Genomic DNA, 25463 nt, shown 5'->3' with positions numbered 1-25463 from the left:
TGGACGTAGTTGACCAATTCAGCAAAGTAGCAGGATACAAGATCAACATACAAAAATCAGTTGGATTTCTCTACAGCGACAAAAAGAATACAGAGCAAGAACTAAAAATCTTTGATCACTTGTAACTTTACAGTCTAAGAGTGAATTATAATCCTATTTTGCTTTTTTCTAGGAGGTAATACAAATTTTTCTAACACTATTTGCTAAAAATCTCTCCTAACTCCAGGATATACAATGTCCCTTTCATGATAAACCACATTTTTGTATATTTGGGATTCTTTCATGTATCAATTATACACCTTTATATTATAGCAATTTCTAGATATTCTTGTATATATGCTTTCAAATATGAACCTTAGAATAAGTTTATTTTATAATAAATTTACAAAGCAAGGTAAGTTTGACATCTATAAGGATGTATACGTTTGACATTTATAAGAATAAACCTTCTGTTTATTTAGATATTGAGTGCTTCCAAATTTGTTAGTTACTGGGCATTTTATATTTTTTGTGCTACTGAAAAAAGGATCATCCATTTTATTTCGTAATACATTGTTTACCTATGGGAAGGTTACTCTTCTATTAATCCTATTTGCAATTAACTTGGTAAATTATTCTTCTACTAAAACTTTTAATTTGCTTTTCTTAAATTTTCTAGGTATAAAATCATCTAATTGGACTGTCAAGAAAACAAATAGGAAACCAAGTTTCTCCTTGGAGGCAAAGATTTTGAAGCTCTGTCTCACACACTTTGTGCACGTAGCCCTGGAGAGACCGGTCCTTAGAGAAGGTCATCATGCTTGGAAGGGTGGAGGGAAAGCCCAGAAGAGGAAGACCCTGGATGAGATTGACTAATAGAGTAACTGGGGCAATGGTGTACCAGAATTAGTGAGACAGGCTCAAGGCAGGGCAGGTTTCAGAGCTGCTGTACTTAGGGTCACAGGTGATTCAATGGCATATAACAACAATAATTGGCGAATACTTTTTCTCTCGTAATTTTATAGCTTGTCTAAATGGATTTGCTCTTATTTTTAAAACCATTTTAATCTGTAACCATCACAGAACATTAAATGATACTAACAAATAGAAGGATAGATAGAAATAAGAAGAATAAATGCTAACATACATTCCCCATGATCACTACAAAATCAGAAGATCAGTTTCCTTCACAAATGGTGGTTCACTAATGGCAGAAGCAGACAGAAAAAATTAATCATGTGAAAAGGTCATAGAGATTCCCCACTTCTAGGTTGGTTGTTTTTTTTGTTGTTTGAATGAAATAAAGTTGCTAAAGAGGTCTGAGGAATGTGTATTTCACATACCAGAAAACTTTATTAAGGGAATTTTAAGGCTAATTAAGCTACTTTTATTGAAAGTAAATCTACATTAAATGACAATATTAATACTCTCAAGACACAATGAACTTATACGTAAGTAGAAATCTATATGATCTTTCACAGACCACATATTGTAGAACTCAGAAATGAAAATTTACAAATAAACTTCAAGAGTGAGGTTTTTAATATGGGATCCCCTAAGATGTCCTATTTTAAACATGCACGTTTCAAAAAAGGGAGAATCTTCTAATAATTTTGCAAAAAAGAAAATATAAATTTGGTATATTCCAGAAAATATTGCTTTAAACACGTATACCATGATCAAAATTCCTTTGGTAGCTTTTAATCAAAATGAAGCATGCTCTTGTGTAAAATATAAAGAAGTACTTTTCAATGTTGTCACAAAAGCATCTTTATCATAGTTACATACCAACATTACCACTGCACTTTCACTGATCTTCAACCTCACTTATATATATATTTATATATACACAACATGAAAACAGATACCAACAAAATCTTTTTAATCTTTTGACAAAAGAACCTCTGCTTCACAGAGGTGAAGACTTTAAAGTCTCCTATTAAAACCTTTTACAATGGGACAGCACATGGAACAATTACTGTCCCTGTGCATTGTAAAAAAAGAAACACTTTATTATAGCAATAATACAAATACTGTAATTGAAAATAAAAAATCAAACAGCAAGTACCCTAAATAAGAAAAATAGGGACTGATAAACTCAATTCTAGGATGGTAAACACAAACATACTACCTTCTAAAACAAACAGAAACTTCACAAATAACTCGGTTAAAATAAAGATGTTGATGTTTTACTATATTTAACACATCAGCCATACAATATCCTCTTGGCACATCAGATATCTCACTTAGAAATCTTATTTATAAAAAAGCAGTCATCAAAGTTTAAAACTATTTGAAAAGAAAGGAAACAAATAGATGTCAGTATTTAAGTTGCATAATCGATCAGCCAGTTTTTTAACACTGACTTTTTCTTCTTAATGTTCATCAATTAAGGTTTCTTATTTTCAATTTAAATGTTCATCAACTAAGATATCTTCAGGTATACCTAAGTAATCTTTGTAGCTAAAGAATGCAGCATTTAGGGTCTTTCAAAATTGTGCATTCATGATCACACACACACACACACACACACACACACACACCCCAAACCAAGCCTTCAGCTTTTGCCACAAGAATAAGACCATACAAAGGAACTTAACCAATATTTCATGTTCAATCTCAAAATTATTTTGCACAGAGCAGCAGGAACAATTGAAATGCCTACAAGAACAGGAAGAACTGGGGAGGGGTTTGAAGATACATATTCCATTTAAAAATCCTTAAGCCTCTTGAAGGATGACTCAAGAATCATTTCCTTTCCTTCTAATCCACAAATAAATGCAGCTGATTCAATTATAGAAAGGCCTGGAAACAGCACAGATGTGTTTCATAGCTCTGAAGATACATTCTAGTGTTTTCACTAAAAGAAAAGTCTACTGATTCCATTATGCCACGTAGTGGTACTGATTTGAAATGTCTTTATCTCTCTCCATATAGTCTCTGTCTATAAGAGATTCAATTCTCTTTTTCAAATCTCCAGGCTACAAAAGAAAAGACAAAAGAAAAAACTCAATTAAAGTGATACCAAATTTATAAACATATAAAAATGCATCAAGGACAAGTAGCATAACTGCAATTAATAAATGACAAAAAATATTATTTATGGTCATCATCCTAAAATAACTTGTCATGAGCTTAAAACTTTTGTTCCAATAATTGGACACTGTATGAGGGCACTATAATCCAACCTGGTAGAAGTATAGGCAATCTCCTTCCATGTGATTTACCATCTCTAAAACCTGCTAAAAGCTCAGCTATCAGTCCATCCTGACTTAATAGCACGCAATGAGTACATGAGCATAAGATCTATTATGAAATAAGTATTTGTTTTTAAGAGGGACGGCCAGTGTCTTACTAGAGCATTTCATCTTTTGTACTATTCCTCTCTCTGACATATTTCATTAATATATAAATATACTGATTCTAAAAAAAAAGTCACTGGTTTGACTTCACCAGCTGCTTATGAGAAAATCATTGTGGCATTCTGCTTCTGTATGGATTTTTGTTGTTATCGATTGCCCTCCAGTCGAGCACAACTCATCACGACCCTATGAACTAAAGGCTGGAAGCCTTTCTGTAACTATCGTCATTTATCAAAGTTCACAGAATTTCCAGAGGCATGTTGTTTAGTAAGTGGATACCACTGTACAATTATAGCCCAGAAAACTCCATGGGGCAGTTTTGAGTGTTCTAAAGGGTTGCTACAACAGTTACCAACAAAGTCCATTTCAGTGTTATTCTATGGGCGAAGAAGAACAGGTATGATAACACTTTGTCAAACTGTACACTAAATCAGGAAACTATTCTGAAGTATATGCAGCTGATTCAATCACAGAAATGACGTAGTTTTTCAGACTGGTAAATAATTTTAAAAAGAGCTTTTCATTAGGCTTCTTTAACTTTATATTCTTTGTAGCCAGGATAATAAAGTAGAGGTAATAAAAAAATATTATTCCTAAAATCATTTTAATGCAAATATATTTATGGCAAGCAGGCAAAAATCAAACCTGTGAAGTCAGATTCATAACTACCCTCCTTGGTTTCCTGAGGCTGTAAATCTTTACGGGAGGTGGGGAGGTGGGGAAGTGGGAGACCTCCCATCTTTCTCCTGAGGAGCAGCTGGTAGATTTGAACTGTCAAACTTCAGGTTACCACTCCTCTGTCTGAGATACTGTGACACCAGGTCTTGTCTTAAATAATAGCAATGGTGAAATATTACTGAGAATATGCTAAATAAATTACTTATTATGATGACTTTTTAAAAAAAACCCCTGTGATATAATTTTTTTCGTTCTTAAAAATGTAACCATAAGAAATTGGTAATTTTAGTTTTAAGTTTGCATCTTTTCATAACTATTACTACATTGGTGACAATGAACAATTTGAAGTAAGTCCCAATTATCATAATTTGCTAGTTTTCCCACACTTAATGTATTCACAAAAGCAAAGTTTTATGGCAAATAAGAGTGTAAGACAAACAGTATGATTCTTGAAAGCAATGAGACTTGAACATGTTTTGTCAAGTTTTTAACACTACTCTAAACTTGATTAAGCTACTACTACATTTACCTTCACTGGAAATTTCAGCTGATTATACAATTCAGAAACTAGAATATTATGACCAAGTGTCTTTCTCATCTTCATTATTCGCACTATAGCAGCATCAATCTGGTACTGTCGATCTTGAAACACTCTTTCAGTGGTGCTAACTTGCTCCTCAATCTGTACAAAACAGAAGAACAAAGTGTAAATATGTATTTTCAATATTATTTCATCCTATTGACTTTTATGAGACACCTTCTTTTGACACAAAAAAAGACTGAACTTTTGATGAATACATCTTTGGTATGAATTTTTTATCTGTCTTAAAAACTGAGTAAAATCTCCCTAAAACCAGCAAAACTTCAATACTAAAATTTAAATAACAATTTTTGAAAGTCTATTTCCCTAATAAAAAACTGTAAAAATACTATGCAAGACATTAGTAACTCAAATTTGACAGCACAGTAAACAAAACAAAGTAAAGTGAACATCAGGATTCATCTCTGAAGTTAGAACATAGGGAATTAAAAAAAAAAGACAATATGAACATTACAAATCATAGTTATCAGAAACAAATTGCAAATTATTGTTTTAATTTTATCCTAGTGAAACAGCAACCTAATGGAAGTCTACACATATATAAAAAGTATTTTTGGCAAGGGTGGATAGGTCTGTGCACATATGTTTCAGGAAGGGAGAGGATCCATTGCCTTCATCAGTTCTTCAAAGGGATCCATGATCCCTGGAAAGGTTAGTATTCCCTGGACTAGAGAGAAAATCGGCCCAGAAATAGGGTAGGAAGCCTAGTACCAATCTTATTTCTTAAAAACCTTATTTTACTGGCTATGGTTCTGCAGTAGGAGAGTGTACTGAAGAGGTATACTGGAAAAGTGCAAACAAAATGATCATTACAGATATCTAGAAAATCCAAGAAAATAAAGTGGAAAATCATTAGAGCTAATAAAAGTTATAAATGAAATATAAAAAAATACATTAAAATATAAAAAATATAAAAATATATTTATATTTCTAAAAGTATTATAAATATTTAGTATAAAAACTAAAAGCTATTATATAAGATATAGATAGTGCTCACAAACACACACACACAGAGGCAATTAACAGCATTTAAAGGAAAAGAGATCCCTTTTATAGGGTATCAATATTTCACTGGCCCTTCTTCCTTAAAACTTAAGTTTAGTGCTTTCCCAAATCTGTAATAAACCTGACTGGTCTCTATGTGATCTGGTTGCTGCCACCTTCTCACACCTTTTCTGGGTTCAGTTTTCCCTTTTCAAATAGGCCTTATATAAAATGGCCTTTATTTTTTGCAGTAAAATATGGTTAAGAGTAAAAAGAAAAGAAAAAATAGCTGCCTCTGACACGGATTTATTATAATCTTATGTGTTGTGGAGTAGAATAGTGTACCACAGGTTGGTTTTTTAAAAATCTTTTTAAAGTGTGATGGTAACTCAGACGCACAAAGCTTTAATGCATGTAAGATCTTATAGCACTGTACAGGGTTGCACAGTTTGGTGGGTGGAGGGAGCGGATTAAGGGAATGGGAAAGATCTATCAGGGACTGAAGAGACTGGATAATAATGGGCAAGGTCCAATGGTGATTGATTTATAAAACAAAATGCATGGGAATGACAGTATGAAACACAGTATGAATGAAGAATAGTCTGAAACCAATGTATATGAACGTTGCGAGCAAACCAATATAAAACAGAAGAGGGGGGAAAAAATCTAATAGCATAACCTGTTTTAGATAAATGCTTCTTTGTACACAGAATATCATACATTCTATTTCAATAGGTCTATGCAATCAGTGGCCAAACCAGGAACCCCCATAACTTCATCCTAGAACCACTATGTGAGATTGAGGCTCATAGAAGAGCCAAAAGGAACTGTGTAAATAAAATAAAATATGGGATTCTGGAAATTACATGATCTCCTTCTTGGTAACAGAATTTCATAAAGGTAACCTGATACACTATTTTTGTGAGAGGAATGCTAACTACTAGGTGTTTTTCAGATTTGTGTTTTTGCTATTGTGAGTAATGGAAGTGATATGAAAAAGAGTGAATTATGTATTAAAATTAAATATGCTAGAAATAAGCTTTAGACTTCCAATACTCAAGAAATTACCATACACCATCATCAGTCTCTCTAATCAAGACCGCAATTGAAGGTTTTTCACGGAGTGGGATAAAAATATGGAAAATTAAAAATGAAAGAAAAGGATGGATTTACTGGTCTGACAGAGATCAATGGGACCCCTCAAACTACAGCCCTTAGATACCCTTCAAACCCTTCCTTGATAACATGTTTCAGCTTAACAACTGACAGGCCTATCCAGCAAACACTGACATCTGTAAAGCACATACACTTCAGAACAAGCAACCATATGAGACCAAAAGGGTAACAGCTGCCAAAAAAACAAGCCCAGAAGGCTGTGGATCAGGAGGACAAATGGAAATGGGGAACCCAAGGTGTAAGTGAGAAGTGTGCTGTTATGTTAAAGGGATTGCAACTTAAAGTAATGCACCAAAATGTATACAGATTACAGAATGAAAATTTAGTTTGCTCTGTAAACTCTACCCCTAACCTCTCCTCCTCTGACAAAGTGAATTAAGAAAACAAGTCTTCTATAACAATTGAATCTAAGTATCTTACAAATAAAAAATACAATTTATACATACAGTTTCTTTCATCTGAATTTGATTGATCTTTATTCTAAACAACTTGTGCTTGAACTCTCCATTAAAAAGGAATTTATCTCCATCTTCTACATCCTTTCCTTTTGGACTTTTAATCAGTACACGTGCTTTACCACAAGCCAGAGACTGTAATGTTCTTCGTAATTCACTATCCTCTGAATGGAAAGAGAATTGCAGGCACAAATTAGTACTAAAATGAACCTAATAGTGACATTTAAAAACTTCAATTAAAAAAATTTAAAAGCATGATTTTTAAAAATTCATTAATACAGTGAGGAACTAGTCAATGGTTTTCCTTAAAATGAATGTTTTAAAAATACTGACACTTGAAAGCAATACATTAATTTAAAGAGTCTCCATACCTATACCAGTTGCCATTTTTATTTCTTCAAAACTGAATTCATCCCCTTCATTAAACATAAGCAGCACTAATGTCTGGAAAAGGGAAACCTGGAACTCCTTCTTTCCCTGAAAAAAGAAAAAACAACCACCACCACCAAACCAATCCCACTGGTATTACTTTTACTTACTGAAGCAATGGTTATACAATCTGAAAAATCACAAGGTTCCCCCACCCCCGTGTGTGAGGATTAAAAAGTTATTAACAGCTATCAAATAGAAATTCAGAGCTTGATTACAAAAGAATACAATGAGTTTAAAAGTTCTTTTTTTTTTAATTATATTTTATTAATTTTCATAAACATTTACAGAGATTTTGGGCTTCCACTCATTCATTGTTGCACTATTCTCTTTACCCTCCTCCCAGTTTGTTCTTGTCCAAATGCCACAGTGCTTGTCAAAGCCAGTTCTGATTAATCTTCTTTGTCAGTGTATCCTTTGCCATTCCCTATCACTCCTCCCTGAGAGAGACTTTACCCTGAGTCATAAGGAAAAGGGGACGGCGTATTCTCTTAGCTACTTCCTGCTGAAAAGGGACGCTGTGGGTTTCAGGGTGAAGATCTTCTCTCACTACTCTAAATACCTCTGAAGAAGAAAGAGGTTATTGGATGCCTTTAATTTTTTTTTTAAAATAAATTCCTATTGAGGTCCTCTAAGTGGACAGACTATGAGAGCTACAATGATAAAACACGTAAGATAAGAGAAAGGTGGTAAAACAAAACAAAATCAACATCTTAATGAAATGAGAGACTGCCTATCTTTCTGGTGGATCTCAATTGGCCGAGAGGCACAGCTCCTCATACAGACAACGTAATCCTCCTTTTATTTACAAATTCCTCATTATTTGTGACTCACCATTTCAACAGATGCATCTAATTTTTTCATGTGAAAATGTTAACTCATTTTATGTTCTAATGTGCTATTTCTTCCTGAAGGGAAACTGACTGCATAAGACATGGAATACTGGGATAATGCAGCAAGGAAACTAAGATACTCAATTCATCTCTCAGTCCTAATCTAGTTAATCCAATGGCTCAAATTTTAGCATGTTTTCCTCTCTATGAAATGTCAAGAGCTCAATCATTGGTTTAGTTACAGGCCATGGAGAATTGTGCTCTAAACTCAAGACAAAAATTGAGGGTAACAAATTAAATGTCATGATACTCATATGTGGTTTTATGTATATAAACTTGTGTATTATATATAAGGAGTCCTGGTGGCATGTATGTCACATATCGGGCTGCTAACCCAAAGGTCAGCAGCTGGAACCACCAGCTGCTCTAAGAAAGAAAGATGGGAAGTTTTTACCTGTAAAGATGTAGAGCCTTGGAAACCCAAGAGAAGTGTTGGAAGTGACTCTACAGAATACATACACTACCAAAACGTACATAGCAACGCACAGGTAAACCTAATTTTGTTGTTGTTGTGTACTGTCAAGTCAGAACTGACTCACAGGTGACTCTCCAGAGGATTTTCAGAGGCAGTTAATCATCTGGGAGGAGACTGGTCATCCTTCTCCTACAGAGGAGCTGGTGGGTTTGAACTGAACACTTCTGGGATGCAAGCACAACTCCTTGCCCTCTAGAGTTTCCTAAATGTATTGTAATATGTGTAAACATTTACATTTTAGAAATTATTTTGCTTAGTGTACATAACTGAATTTTATTCACCAAAGACAAGTTAAATGAGAAGACTATGTATTGTATAAGGAACTCTGTGGTATACTCTGTAGTGAGTTGGCTGATAACTCCATAGCTGCGGCTTCTCTGCTGGTTCACATACACAAGCAGCTGGCTCTCTCCGTTGGAGAAAGAGGAGTAAGCATTTTCTGCAAGATTTTTAGCTTTGGAAAATCATTGGAGGGTCAGCTGTAAGTTGATTTTAACTGGATGGCAATACAATATATTGATGTATTCTTTTATAACATGTTAACAATACTATATATACGCATTCCCTGCTCTTGACTGTCAATTATTACTCTTACAAATAGCACCAGAACATTCTTTTTGTTCATTGCTGCTAAACTGAAACCGAATCACAGCTAACCTTCTACCAGGTTTTCCAAGGCTGCACATCATATGGGAGGAGACTGCCTATCATTTTTTCTCAGAGCAATTGCCTTTGGGATGGTTGTGCAGCTCCCTATCCACTAGGTCATTAGAGCTCCTTATCGATTCTCATTGGTTTGTTGAAATGTCCTAAGATGAATTTCTAGAATTGGAACTACTAAAGTAATACAAAGTATGAGAGCTGTGAAGGTGTAGCCTATAGTAAACTGAGCAAAGAACTCAGAGGCCACACTTCTCTGGTGATTCAGATCCACCAGCTGCTCTGAGGGAGAAAGATGAGTGATCTCTTCCAGGGCAATTCCCACCCTAGAAAATCCACTTGTCAGCAATGAGCTGAGTTAGAAAAAAAAATGTATGCAAAATTTTTAAGGTTTTGGGTTGAATGCCAAAATATGGTTGAATTCAAATGGTTGAATCCCTTCCCTTCATAAAGTTCTCCACAAAGTTTACTACTTTTAGCAGTAAGCAAGCATCATCACTGTTTTCTAACATTTTTTAGCTTTTTTGCTCTCATGAACTGCTTTCTCAAATTCTCTGCTCTTTTCCCAATCACGTCAATGTCTTCAAATTGATTAATTTCTTATCAACTGTTAACGTGTTATACATATATTTTGCAAATTTGCTTGCCTCTTAAGGAATTTTAGAACATAAGCATCAAAGTTAAATTTTTAAGATAGCTGTTTTGGAAAACACTAAAAAGACTAAAAGTTTTTTATAGCACAAGTTTCCCTAAAATTTCTTTGGGACCATTCTGATTAATGAACGAATATAAGGGAAATTAATTTTACCAATTTAGAAAAGTTGATACTATCTTTCTACGGAATCAATCTTTTCTTTTATTACTATAAAAATACAATCGTAATCAAAGAGTGTTAGCATAATTAAAAAAAGAAAACAAACTTACTTCTTTGAACTCTGCTTTCAAAACAGCATGTCCCAAAGTAGTTTGCCACTGAAGTTTTCGACCACTGTGCTTTCCAAGATAAAATGTCTTAAATACTTCTTGCAGTTTAACCATCTGTGAGGTATTAAGTAAATTTAATTATGGTATTTAACAAAAAAAAAATTCTAAAAATCACACATTCAATTAACAAAGTTTCAACTTCTTTCCCCCAACTGAACTAAAAGATCAGTTCTATATTTTGAGTTATTTCTCTGAATTCTATTACCTTTTAAAATGTCCACCATGCTAGGACATTGGGATTTTCCATCACACATGGAATAATGCTTGGATTTTTGTTTAACAGTGAAGACAGGCTGTATTCTGCAGTATCCACATTCCCACACCTGGGCTCCCTATGGTTAGTGGCATATATAATGAAGATTGTTAGCTAGTAAAATCAGAGATGCTGTCCTTAGCTAAAGACCATGCCTGCAGGTCCAACCATGGGCAGGCCACCTTCAGCTTACATTTAATGATTCATTTTTCAAGCCAGTGAAGCCAGAAATTCCAAATTTGTTTTGCTGCTTCATCTCTTTCCTGCCTCAAAATAGCCATCAAGTCCTATTTTACCATTAACATATTTTGTCTATGATACCATCAATTGCAATGCATAAAATAATTTTATGTTCCATTAAGAAAATGAAGCAGACTCCATTATAAAACCAGAAAGGTCCAAATGTGAAAGAAAATGTATTAAATTTAAATGTACAACAAATCCAGTAAATTAGGGCAGGTCACCATCATCTATAGACTCCCTGCTCTTCACTTTTCCTCGACCTCTCCTAAATCCACTGTTTACTCTTAAAAACCCCATCAGTACCTCCTCATCTATCAGCTGCATTTTAGTGCCCACACTGTGGTGTGGTATCCAATACAGTCATCTCCTCTACATGCCAACTCTTCATGGAAACACAGCTTTTGTCCTTTCCGGAACACAGGTCCAGTCATCTGCCTCATTAATTGATTGATCACAGGTACCCTCCTTACCCTTTGCAGGATCAAATTATTTTCTGCTTTAACTTTTTGTTGCTACCATGTATAGAACAAATTCAAAAAACCTCATTGCCTTTTAATCAGGACTGACTCAGAGCTGACCCTCCACTGGGTTTTCAGAGGTGTCAAATCACACAGGAGGAGATTGCCCATCTTTCTACAGTGGAGTCACTGGTAGATTCTGACCATTGGGGAAGGGCAGCCTTTGGGTTAGCAGTACCACTCCCTGCACACTATACCACCAAAGCATCAAATGAACAGGAAGAATTTCTTTTTTTTAGGTAATACAATTATGTGAAACATATACATCCTAAGTGACTCAAGTAGCAGGATTGGTAGTTTAAGATTTATTTCTTCGAATTCATGCAGTTATCCAGGTCCTGACAAGCCCAATCCACAAACTATAAATAGGAGAGAAGCTTCCTAAGAAACTGAAGAGGCTGGAAATGTTGTTGGTGGGCTATGTCCACAGATTAGGAAAAAGTGGGAGGAGGGGAGAAAAGTAATTCTGAAAGAACTAGATGGTGCCCAGTCACCACTGTTAAATCACTCTGAAAAGGGAGATAAAAATAGAACTCAGAATCAAAATGATGGCCAAGCTTACTGGCGTGACAGCTACTGAAGAAACTGTCTCCACCGGAGATTTTGGCTACACTTTGAGCATTGAACTGAACTTACCCTGGTGGTACAACTTGCAGCCAACAACATAAAGATCTATAAGGTGAACAGGAAATAACATCAGGAAAGTACTCAGTCACATAGTCACACAAGATCGCAGGGCAATATTTGCTCCAGGACAAGACTCAGAAGGTAGAGAGGCAGAGCTTGAGATGACGAACAGAAATTAGAACCACAGAGACGGTGGGAAGAATGATGATAAAATTTGGTGATTGTAATCCATATCAGAAAACAAAGTATGTGTGAGTGGCTGATGAAATACCAATCTACTCTATAAACTTTCACTCAAATCACAGGAACAAGATAGAAAAAGAAATTTTTGTCAACTATACATGTAGAATTTTAAACAAACAGTTCTATAATGTAAGTGCAGCCCTACACTCATCTTTTCATTCTTCCCAACTCCTTTTAGTGTCATAGTTAAGAAGTAATTATTTCCAATGCTTTTGTTTCTTCTGCTCTTTATCTCGCAATTTCCAACATACCTATTTTTCAGGTTACACATTTTCCTGATTAGGACGGGATTTTTTACTATCCAGGCACCTAACAGTGCTCTAATACAACTCTGAGGAACTGTTCTAACTTCTAAACATTACTTCTGAGAAATGAGACACCAGTCTAATTACTGGCCATCTCACAGCTGATCTGTTTCCCCACATGCCAACTCTCTGGAATAATCTCTTTATCGTCAACATTTTTAAATCTAATAATGTCTTGTCAGACATTTTCCATTTAAATCTGAAAATTTCATTTAAACATCTTGTCTTAGTTTCCCCCTATTGTCTTTATCTGTGATTTCTGTTGTTTTTTTACTAGATAACTTAGTTCTTACTATCCCCATCTCTCTATTTTCTTGGGAACATTAAGAGTGCAGATCTTTTGAGTTCAGTGAGATAGTTTTGAGTCCAAATTCCATTCTGCTATGTAGTTTGGGTCCTTGGCAAGTTATTCACTTTTTCTGGGCTTGCATCTCATTCCTCGGTGTAACAAGGATAGTAATACTCATATCACCACACTATTATAATATTGCATAGTTAAGACGAGTACTTGACACAGAAACAACTATATATGCTAAAAAATTATTTTGGGCGGAGATTTTCTCCTATCTTCCAAGTTTTCCATTGATCTTATTTTTTTCAACTGCTGTTTTTAATTTAAACGTTAAATATCTTATCTCTCTTATACAACATTTTAATAGCATTTTTCTTCTATCTTATATTTTCTGTAACTTCTTTTTGCATTACACGTTATTTTTCATATCCCCTTCAGCTTTCAATGCATTCTGACTTGGTTTCTATCTGCATCCAAATTACTGGCACAAATGTCATTAATGCCTTCTGTGTTGCCAAATTTAACGGATTCTCAACAATTTTCACGTAGTCAAGATAACTCAATAGTTATCTTCCTTCCTAGCGTCTGTGATACTGTGTAAGGTTTTTTTTTCACTCCACAGACGTTCGTACTCTCTAGGGTTCTGTATTTATCCCTTCAGCCTTCTTACGCGATGCTGTCCTTGAGCAGATTATTCCCTTCTTAATGTCTCTGGATGGCTTCACAAAAATCTTAACAAGTGATGCACAGAAAAGGATATAACACTTCTTAAGTAATACTCTGGCTGGATATGTGTAACGTCAATTGAATCATGAAGAAACAGTAAGCATATAAAAACCTGAAAGATTATAAAAGCTAGGCTGTATTTTAAATAAAAAGTATGTCAATGTAATGAAAGAAATAGAAAGGTTAAGTCCTAGATTAAAGGAGAATAAAGACATGACAATGAAATACAATATGTAACCCTGGACTGATCTTGTACCAGAGGGAAAAGACAAACAAGTTAATGAGAAAACTGATAAAATTAGACTGTGGAACATATACTAGATAAAATTATCATTTCAGTGTTCAATTTCTTACTGCAACTGCATTCTGATTATCATCTTAGGGAATACATTAACATAGTAAGAGTAAAAGGGAATGATGCAACTTACTTTTTCTCCCCCTAATTTTATGTTGGTTTGGACACAAAATTCATACATGTTGTGTTCCACACATTTCTTCACTCACATTGTGTTTAATATGATCACTCTTATGCATGTGTTTTAGAAAACCAATCACCACTGATCTATGCCAACTATCACCCCATCTTTTCAGGTCTCCATGGGCTCTTTCATAATTTTTTCAGCCCTTCCCTCCACCCTCCAAACTCTGTGACCTTGTGACAGCCCCTCGAACCACACCTTCCCCTTTAGACTTTTATACACATCGAACTAGTTATACTTCTATTTTTATAATAATGGTCTTATACATTATTTGTCCTTATGACAGTTCACTAAACATCATGCTCTTCAGCCTCTCCCATGTTATATTTTTTTTAAAGCATTGCTTGAGTGCTGCATCGTATTCCACTGTGTGAATGTACTATAATTTCTCAATCCATTCGTCTGATGATGAATATTTGGGCTGTTTCCATTTTCTTGCTATTGTGAATAATGCTTCTATGAACATGAGTGTAAAATCTTCATCGATGTCTCAGTTCTATTTTCCTCAAGATTTATTCCTAGCACTGGAATAGCTGAGCTGTATGAATTTCTGTATTTAGCATCTTTGAGGCAACATCAAACTATATTCCAGAGTGGTTGTACCCTTTTACAATCCTGCCAACAGTGTATTAGAGTTCCAATTTCTCCACATCCTCTCCAACATTTATTGCTTGTTGTCCTGTTAAACTACTATCGGGATGAGACAATATTTCACTGTAGTCTTTCTTTGAATCTCTTACTGCAGTGTTTTTGAGCATTTCTTAATGTGTCTATTGGCCATTTGAATGTTTTCCTCTGTAAAAAGTCTTTCCACATATTTTGCCCATTTTGTAATTGGGTTTAGTCTTTTTCTTGTGGAGGCCCTATAGTATTATGTAAACTTTTGTTATGAGACCCTTGTCTGAGATGGCACTGCCAAATGTTTTTCCCGTCAGTAGGTTTTATTTTCATCTTATTGGAAAAAATTTTTGGTGCACACAAGTAATTAATCTTTGGAAGGTCCCATTTATTGATGTTATCCTCTCTTAGCTGTACAGCAACTTACTTTTAAACAGTGCAGAAAAGAAAAATACACGCACAGAGTGGGTGAAGATGACAGAGGGAGAAAGAAAGTGAGAGAAGCAAGAGGGAAAGGGGGAGAGGGGGAGCGGGAGAGCGAGAGCAAGAAGTTCTGAGCTCAGGTAGTGTGATGCATTACATGTTGGGCTAACCAAAAGGCTCGAATTCATGACCCACTCAGAGAAAGACTTCTCCTCTAAAGATTGCTAGCTTCGGAAAACCAATGGTGGGAGAAGAGGGACTAAGGGAGGGAGCAAGAGGATGATAAAAAGCACAAGTAAGGAAATGCTAAAAACTTGGGTGGTGAAAGACGTTTTAGAATCGTTTAAACTATTCCTGCAAATACTAAGTCTGAATTATATAAAAACGAAGTTTAAAAAGCAGCAATGTGCTACGTGTTATGCCAGTGGCACATCAGGAAGCTCTAGACACTAGTGCCTGATTCGAGTGGCAAGAATGAGCAGGTTAGGATACGTTCTCTGGTAGTAAAAGTGTTAAGTTTCATGAAGTCTTTGGAAAGTTACAGGAAGTAATTTGCTAGGTTAGACTTGAAAGGCTGTCTGGAGAAGGAAGTTCTGTTCAGAAGGAAAAGTATGGTATCATGACAGAACAGAACTGATGTAGGAATTGTCAAGCACTTTAGTATAGCTGACAGTTAAAATACATCTGTGTGAGTGGCTAGCAATAAGCAAGGCCTAAGAGTCTTCCATGTCTGAGTTTAGATTTTTTTGTATGTGTATGTGGGTAAGGTTTGGAGGGAAATTCAACAATTTTAAGCAGAAAGGTGATACTTCAGTTGACATAAAAAGATCAGCAACAAGAAGGGGCTGAATTAAGGTAGTGAAAGAAGATGGTGGGGAGATAAGTAGGAGAAAAGATCCAACTTCCTTGGGAAAAACTGCTTATATTTAGGGAAGAAGAGAAGAGTGCTAAGCGTAACTTCTTACTGAGTTAGAGCTGGATTTCTTGAGTTTAGGAAGTCTGAGCATATTAAAGTTGGAAACTGTACACAGAGGCCTGAAGCTCAAAAGGCAGTGTGGGCTGGAAGTTGTTATGGGCTGAGTTTACCAAGGCTGGATGTGAGGAATGAGAAGAATTCTAAAAAAGGAATTTTGGAGAATTTTAACACTAATTTATAGGTTCAGGAAGAAGAAGAAGAAAACCAAAGGCAACTGACCAGTAGGGTCATCAACAGAAGAAAGTCAAGAACATTGTTTTAGACACCAAATAAATAATTTCAAGAGGAAAAGCCTAGTCAATGGCAAAGGGGAGGCAGGAGATCCTGGCACTGCCTTTGACAATTCCATGAATTTTTCTGCTCTTTTTGTCTCCTTTGCTTATTGTTGGCAGGTGCCATCATTTGCTAGAAGGCTCTAACTCCTTTACTGCCTTTTAGGTCAAGCTTAAATATCACCTCTTCAGGACTCTCCCTATTTCAAATTATAATCAAATATTTTAATTTTTATTTTAAATTTTTTAATTTCCCTGTCCTGCTGAAGCCCCTTTCACATTTTACCATGTATTAAAAATGAGGGACATCATGCTGGGTAGAGTAGAGGGACAGCGTAGGAGGGGAAGACCCTCTATGAGGTGGATTGATCCAGTGACTGGGGTAATCGGAATGGGTGTGTCAGAGGCAATGTGACTGGCACAGGATAGAGCAGGGTTTAGGGCTGTTGTACATAGGGTCGTTATGAGTCGCAAACGACTCGACGGCACATAACAAAAACAACAACAACATTTAAGAAATAGGAAGCCTACTTCTTACACTAATTTCAAGTTCTAGCTTCACGGTGTTAGCCTGAAGTTGGCTTTTTAAACCCATTACAGTTATCCCTCTCTGTCTCCAACTACCTTAACAGCAGACACATCGTCTTGCACATCATCAACAAGTGTGGAACTTGAATAAGAGAAAGAGTGTATTTATATACACAGGGCAGCCAGACTTGAAGCTAGCAAGACATGTGGCAGCAAGACTTGAGGGACACTGGAACAGACTCTCCTGATGAGATCCTGGTGATGGAGATGTAGACTGTGGCATTGCTATGGAGAAACTATGGCAAGGTGTAAGCAGAGGAGCCCAGAGATAAAGGCCACAATTAAAGGTGTTTGCTGAATTGAAACCAGAGCCTGGACTAATTAAGGAACTGTGCCTTGGAACTTGGTCTAAAACCTGGACTTATTTTGGGTGGTATTCTTTGACTTCCTGACTCTTCAACTCCCATTGCTGGTACCATAACTGTGAGTCAGCAATGCATAACTAAGCCTCTTAGTGTTGGTGTGGCTCTTGAGGCACCTTACGACTGGGCTATGAACTCTACCTGCTTTCTATTCTGGGGCAGTTAGGGGCTGTGCTAGTCTTACTCCCTCTCGCCCTTTCAGACAGACACTCATAGCCTTGTGCCTCTGTGTCCCGTATTCTGCTCCTTCTTAGACAATCTCTGTGAACCCTCCATTCACAAGATTTTATTTAACGTTATCTATAATAGAAGAAAATACTCAGATATGTGAAACTAACACCTCTACATGCAAAGAAACTTTTAAAATAAGGTGACTGTTAATGATCTTACTAATAGCGAGTTGAATCAGGCTAAGTCAAAAGAAACAACTGAAAGATTGTGAGATTTGAATGCAGAGGGTGGCCACTTGGAAATATTGCTTTCTAGACACTATACCAAGGATATTTTGATGCTGAGAATGTGACTTACAAATATTCACATTAAATTGTTCTTGAGAGAGAGCATGTCTATATACGGCATAGGCTCAACAACAAAAATAGCCTGGTCTACCTCCTTTGGTCGCACACCTATATTAAAATTAAATGACAGTATTTTCTTTAGCATACTTACTTCTGGAGTTAAATGTACTTCCATAGGTGTGTATGTTGGCCAGTAGCCCATTGTGAGTATATTTACTGTTAGATCTATGGCACCTGGATCACTCTGATTTTGTATATACTAAAAAAAGAAGAAAGAAATCTAAGATAAAATAGACATCAAAACAATTTATAAAACAATAAAATGCAATTAACCACAATCTTCTTCTAGTATATCATCAATATAACATTATACCCACTGCCACCTCATTAATTATGACTCAGTGACTCTTCACTGTGTTTCCACAGTTGTAAAACTTAGTGGGAAGACAAAGCCTACGGTTATTTTGTGAAGCAGCTGGTGCATTTGAACTACCGACTTTTTGCTTAGCAGTGTAACTAAGCACTTAGTGGTGGTGCTGTGGACTGCTGAGTAGGAACTGACTCTTAGCTGACTTTCCAGCAGGTTTTCAGAGACTGTAAACTCCATAGGAGAAGACAGCCCACCTTTCTCTCCTGGAGCAACTATGCCACCTTAATGCAACATTACAATCACTTAAAACAATATTTTGTTGTAGTTTTTAGGGTTCTTTTTCCTTTGGAGTTTGTTATTTGAATATGTGAAATATTATCAAACTACTTTTTAAAGATGAGCATCATCTTATTTTACATAATGTAAAGGGTTTAAAAAGTTGTTTTACTTGGGGGCGGGGGGGGACGGGACTAAACCAATTTTACCTGCTTAAAATGAACCATGATATCCTTTGAAAGTTCCATGTCCTTGAACATGCCTTCCAGTTTGCTGGTAAAAGCAGCTCCACATTCTGTTACGAAAGCATAAATGCTGTTTAAAACATACCAGAAACAACATGTGACACTGCAACCGATTTTTCTGAATGTATAAAAAACCCCTCAGGGTTTTAAGCTTACCATGTTTTAGTTTTGACAACATAGATTTTTCAGCATCTACTGAGGCACTTTTTCCAACAAGAAGTCTTTTTGCCAAATCTTTTTTATAAAATGCTTCAAAGACATCCTTACCTATTTGTAACCAAAGAAGAAAAGCGTAAGACACGAGATCAAGAATATGCAAATATTCTACTTCCACTGCTGAAAAATTTTAAAAAGTGTTCATTTTAATACCAATCAGTTTTAATGATACTGAACTTCTAATGTGAAATTTCACAGAAGAAGATTTCCAATTCAATCACTGGCTCTATATATCTGTTTTCTGAAGAGATCTATATTTGTTCCTATACCAAAGAAAGGTGACCCAACAGAGTGTGAAAACTATAGAACAATCTCACTGATTTCACATGCAAGCAAGATTTTACTGAAGATTATCCAAAACCGACTGGAACAGCACATCAGCAGAGAACTACCAGAAGTCCAGGCTGGGTTTAGAAGGGGTCATGGTATTAGGGATATTGTAGCTGATGTTAGATGGATCTTAGCTGAAAGCAGAGAATACCAGAGGAATGTCTATCTGTGTTTCATTGATTATGCAAAGGCATTTGACTGTGTGGATCGTAACAAACTGTGGCTGACTCTGAGAAGAATGGGAATCCCAGAACACTTGATCGTTCTAATGCGAAACCTATACTTGGACCAGGAGGCAGTAGTCAGAACAGAGCAAGGTTCAAAATTGGGAAGGGCGTACGCCAGGGATGCATCCTATCTCCATACCTTTTCAAACTATATGCACAACAGATTATCCAGGAGGCTGGGCTCTATGAGGAGAAATGTGGGGTCAAGATTGGGGCACGATTTATCAACAATCTGCGTTATGCAGATGACACAATCCTGCTTGCTGAAACTGAAAAGGACCTGAAGCACCTGCTGCAGAGGGTCAAGGACTGCAGCCTCCAATATGGATTGAGGCTCAATGTCAAGAAGACAAAGATTCTCACCACTGGACCAATAGGCAGTATCAGGATGGATGGTGAAGAGATTGAGATTGTACACAGCTTTAGTTTGCTTGGCTCCACAGTCAACACCAGTAGCCAGGAAATTAAAAGGGGCATTGCCATGGGAAAGTCTGCTGTTAGGGACCTCTCCAAAGTACTGAAGAGCAATGGTGTCTCTCTGGAGACGAAGGTGCATTTGATACAGGCCATGGTCTTCGCAATCACTTGTTATGCATCAGAGAGTTGGACAATGACCAAGGAGAATAGGAGGAGAATTGATGCCTTTGAGCTGTGGTCCTGGAGAAGAATATTGAGAATACCATGGACTGCTAGGAAAACAAACAGATTCGTCCTGGAAAGGGTTAAACCGGGTGGCTCCTTGGAGGCAAGGATTCTGAGGCTCCGTCTAACATACTTTGGACATGTTGTGAGAAGAGACTGGTCCTTGGAGAAGGACATCATGCTTGGGAGGGTGGAGGGACAGCGCAGGAAGGGAAGGCCCTCTATGAGGTGGATTGATTCAGTGACTGGGATAATCGGGATGGGAGTGTCAGAAACAGTACGATTGGCACAGGACAGAGCAGAGTTTAGGGCTGTTGTACATAGGGTCACTATGAGTCGCAAGCGACTCGACGGCACATGACCACCACCAACCACATGAAAATGTATTTAAAGAAAATTTTTGTCAATTTACAGGAATTAGAGACCAAATACAGACATTTTGATTACATAGCCTTTCCAAAGTACATTATTTTAGTAAAATAATCGGTAACATTCCTTACCATGAATAAACCTGAATATTATCATAATTTTGTCAAGGATTCTCTCTAGTTCTTCATCTGTTGCTTCTTTATTACCGGCTCTTAACTTTGAATCGACATGCTTTGCTGTGAAAATAATAGTTTAAATATTTTTTAAAAAACCAACACTCTAATATATACTTTTTTCTAAATTAGAAAAACAAATTTTTAATTTCTATAAGAAGAAACTGTCTAGTATGTTTTGAATCTTTTCTAAAATGATTTTATGACAAAAAGGCAAACATCTTATTTCCTAAGATCTCAAACTCTCTCATTGCCTTTGAGTCAGAATGAACCCATAGCTGACCCTCCAGTGGGTGTTCTGAGGCTGTAAACTGCACAGGAGGAGAGAGCCCGTCTTTCTCCTGCAGAGCCACTGGTAGGCTGAAACCAGCAGAGCTTTTGGGGTTAGCTCTACCACTGGAGCGCCTGATTTCCCAATACAGCTACTTTCAAATAATCCAAGAAAAATGTTTTCTAAAAACAACACAAAGACTTAACTTTAAATACCTTGTCTTATTTCACAGTAATAAGAAAACTCATTCTAGTAGTTACATGCTTCACTTTGCTCCTGATACAGTAACAGCTTACCTTCAAAATGTGGAATAGTAACTCAGCCTAGATTTTCTCAAAAACAAAGAATTTTTCTAGCGCTTCAAGTGGTTAAACTCAAGATAGTATCATCTTATGCCTGAATAATGAGTGACGGTAATTTACTTAAAAGCTTCCTGTTTCTGAGACTAAGCAATGGCATGGCTTAAGAGAAACCACACATATAGATGGGGTTCTAAAGAGAAATTACCTTGTGAATTTTAATTTATATTGTTGCTCTTATTAGTATTTTTAACTTTTTATTGAGGATAAATCTGAACATAAACAAAAGTAGACAATACCATGAAGATTTTAGGACTAAATTTGCTTGCATTTTGATTTATTCTTCCATACTTAAAAAAAAAATATTGAAATTATTTTCCTACCTATCAGTTCTGCAGGCTTATTTGGTCTCTTGTTGATAAATGTTTCAAAGGACTCCTTCATCAAGTTGATAAATTTTTCATTTCTCTGAAAGCATACTTCTATGATGTGGTCCACTTTATCCTTAAAATCTAATAGATCTTGCACCATATCTTTATCTTTTTCAGGATTGATAACTATCGTTGTTCCAAAAGTCTATCAAAACAAATAAATGCCAAGGGATAAAATTACGACACCAAAAACTATTTCTCTTTCAATCTAACAGGTATAATAACAGTTTTATGTATATAACCCTTGGTATTACATACTAATTTTAAAGTAGTTTTACAAATTTAGTTTACATTTTTTAAATAGCTAACTAAATACATAGTTATAATTCTGTTAACGAACAACTTAAATTACTAGGGAAATGCTCATTGCCTTTTCAGAGCTTTTACTCATAAATCCCTCACAGAAAAGAGTTAGTGTTCCATGATGGAGAAGTTCAGTAGTTGAGTGCCTTTCAAAAATACCAAGAATAAAGCAAAGCATAGTTTTAACTATAGGGAGAGCAGCAATTTTCCTAAAGTATATTTCAATGGCAAAATCAAAACAACTTCTAAATATTCATTGGTTCTTTGGACTGAAGCTTTATTTTTGATATAGCATAACTCAGTTATGACTTTCGACTTACTATATCAGCTGTACAAAACCTTGGGTTAGATGCATAGACTTTCCACAAAGATTTTAGGTCTGATTAGTTTCATTTAAAGAACATGAAATATTTTATAATTTTATGTTACTGAAATCTTTTACTTTGATAATTGAAGACTCATAAATAGTTGGAAACAACAGAGAAAGATCCGTTGTCCACTTTCCTTTCCCTCAAGGCAACATTTTGAAAAACCACAGTACAAAATATCCTAAGCAGGATTACTGACACTGATACTATCTACTAATCTTACTTAGATGTTCTGGTTTTATTTGTATTTGTGTATATATTAGGTTCTACATAATTTTCTTGCTTGTGTAGGTTCATATATCCACCAGCAAGCTCAAGATAATGAAATTTCAACACCACACAAGTACCTCCAATGTCCTTTTTTTAATCATACCTACCTCTCCTTGATTCAGCTATTGCTAATCCTGGGTAATTTAGTGTCTGTCTTATATTTGTCATTTCCAAATGTTACACAGAAATGGCACAATACAGTATGCCACATGTAACATTTTGAAATTGGCCTCCCCCTGCTCCTCAAGCATAGTTTCTTAGATGTTTTATCTTTTTACTCTTTGTTATCAAATCATTTCTAACTCACAGAAACCCTATAGGCCAAGTGCAACAGGGCATCATAGGCTGTAATCCTTATGAATAAGAGGAAGACTTTTAATGAGATAAACACCAGTAATTGGTTTAAAAAGGATATCAATTCTAAGTATGCCACAGGACCACACAGTGTTTAGTTCTACTGTACATAGGATTGTTATGAGATGGAATTGATTCGATGGCACCAAACAATTTTTATGAGACTTGATAAACACATCTTTCTCTTTCAAAGCCGTTGGTTAACTACTGCACCACAAAGGCTCCTTAATTATTACTCTGTTGTTCTTATGTGCATTGAGCAAGAACTGACCTATAGCTGATCCTCCAGCAGGTTTTCCTGGGCATTTAATCACACGGGAGGAAACTGCCCACCTTTTTCCTGCAGAGCAGCTAGTGGCGCAGCATAATTCCTCTTACCACTAATCCACCAGCGTTGTCTCTAGGATCTAACAGTATAATCACCAGCAAATTAGACGTTCTTGTTTTAAAAGATAAACTTCTCTCACATGACTTGAAACATACTGGAAATATATTTCCAGCCATGTAAATTATTAGATAGTATAGAGGACTGTTGTTGTTATGTGCCATCGAGTCGCCTGTGACTATGTACAACAGCCCTAAACCCTGCTCTATCCTGTGCCAATCTTATTGTCTGACACACCTACTCCACTCCCATTAATTACCTCAGACAGTGAATCAATCCATCTCATTGAGGGTCTTCCTCTCTTGTGTTGTCTCTCCACCCTCCCAAGCATGAAGTCCCTCTCCAAAGGACTGGTCCCTCCTTGCAACATGTCTAAAGTGTGTCAAATAAAGCTTCAGAACCCTTGCCTCCAAGGAGCAGCCTAATTTAACCCTCTCCAGGACGAACATGTTTGTTCTCTTAGCAGTCCATGGTATATTCGATACTGTTTTCCAACACCACAACACAAATGCATCAATTCTCCCTAGTCATTGTCCAGCCCTCTGATGCATATAGAGAAATAATGATTTAAGATATATTACTTACCATTTTCATCAGTATTAACTAGAGAATGACTTATTAAATGGTAAACGAGGGTCATCAGCAGAAATTCTCAAATTTGGTACTATTAATATTTTGGGCCAGATAATTCTGTGTTGTGGAAAGTGGGCTGTCCTGTGCACTGCACTGTCCCTGGCTTCTAAAGTAGTACCCTCTCAGCTGTGACAACCACAAATACTCCCAAACATTCCCAAATGTCCATTGAAGGTAGGGGTGGTGGCTCAAAAGTGACTCTGATCATGCGTGAGATTCTATATTAGCACTGTGGAAATGGTAATTGTCAATACAATCTAATAGGGAACAAATGAAAGATAATACTCAAGAATTGGAAATACTACGCATGAAGGAAAGAAAAAAGGTTTAAAATAGGAAAAATGAAGTTGAAATATAGCCTATATTTGGGTTGCTAGGAAATGAATACAGTGGCACAGAGACCAACCTAATTAAATGTCTAAGAATTCTCACACAGCAAAAACAAGAGAAGATCTTCTATTTAAAAAAGCAGATTTTTTTTTTTTAAAAAAACCCTACCAGTTAAAAAAAAAAAAATCATGATTATAAAATTAAACCAATTTTTATGAGCTAGACTTGTGGAAGGATGTCAAATGTATCATTCAGGAAGAGTGCAAACAGTCATTACAAAGACAGAAGAGGAAGAAAAGACCAAAATGGATGTCAGAAGAAACTCTGAAGATTGCACTGGCGCGTAGAGAAGCCAAAGCACAAGGAAGAACTCAAGATACTAAAGAGCTGAACAGAAGATACCAAAAGGCAGCTCGCAATGACAAAGCAAAATATTATAATGAAATGTGCGAGGAGCTAGACTCAGAAAATCAAAAGAGCTGAATTCGCTCAGCATTTCTTAAGCTCAAGGAACTGAAGAACAAATTCAAACCTAGGGTTGCTATAGTCAAGGATGCTTTCGGAAGAATGTTAAATGATCCAGGAGTATTAAAAGAAGATGGAAGGAATATACTGAGTCATTGTATCGAAAGGAATTGGCAGATAACAGAAGAATTTAATAAAATAACATATGGGCAAGAGCCTATGGTGATGAAGGAAGAAGTTCAAACTGCTTTGAAGGAAACAGCAAAAAACAAGGCCCCAGGAATAGATGGTATACCAACTAAAGTATTTCAGCTAACAGATGCTGACCAAGTTGTGCCAAGAAATCTGGAGAACAACCACTTGGCAAACTGACTGGAAGAGATCTAT

The 25463-nt window shown here is 36.1% G+C and overlaps 1 protein-coding gene across 1 annotated transcript in view; it reads right to left on the bottom strand.

Annotated features, from left to right (window-relative positions):
- Nucleotides 1–2864: 2864 nt before the first annotated feature.
- The window catches only part of CUL4A (cullin 4A), a 67228-nt gene continuing 44629 nt past the window's right edge, over nucleotides 2865–25463 (bottom strand). The window contains exons 11-20 of the mRNA XM_006883807.1: nucleotides 21921–22113; nucleotides 20926–21030; nucleotides 19167–19277; nucleotides 18975–19060; nucleotides 18271–18378; nucleotides 10617–10730; nucleotides 7607–7712; nucleotides 7227–7399; nucleotides 4549–4701; nucleotides 2865–2960 (exon numbers count right to left, since the gene is read on the bottom strand). Of these exons, the coding sequence (XP_006883869.1) occupies nucleotides 2865–2960; nucleotides 4549–4701; nucleotides 7227–7399; nucleotides 7607–7712; nucleotides 10617–10730; nucleotides 18271–18378; nucleotides 18975–19060; nucleotides 19167–19277; nucleotides 20926–21030; nucleotides 21921–22113 (1245 nt within the window). The remainder of the gene's footprint in view (nucleotides 2961–4548; nucleotides 4702–7226; nucleotides 7400–7606; nucleotides 7713–10616; nucleotides 10731–18270; nucleotides 18379–18974; nucleotides 19061–19166; nucleotides 19278–20925; nucleotides 21031–21920; nucleotides 22114–25463) is intronic.

Source organism: Elephantulus edwardii, unplaced genomic scaffold (genome assembly GCF_000299155.1).
Source record: "Elephantulus edwardii isolate Elephantulus edwardi_28Jun2011 unplaced genomic scaffold, EleEdw1.0 scaffold00030, whole genome shotgun sequence".
Taxonomy (NCBI): domain Eukaryota; kingdom Metazoa; phylum Chordata; class Mammalia; order Macroscelidea; family Macroscelididae; genus Elephantulus; species Elephantulus edwardii.
The sequence above is the reverse complement of the archived record's forward strand: the minus strand, read 5'-3'. Positions and strand labels throughout refer to the sequence as shown.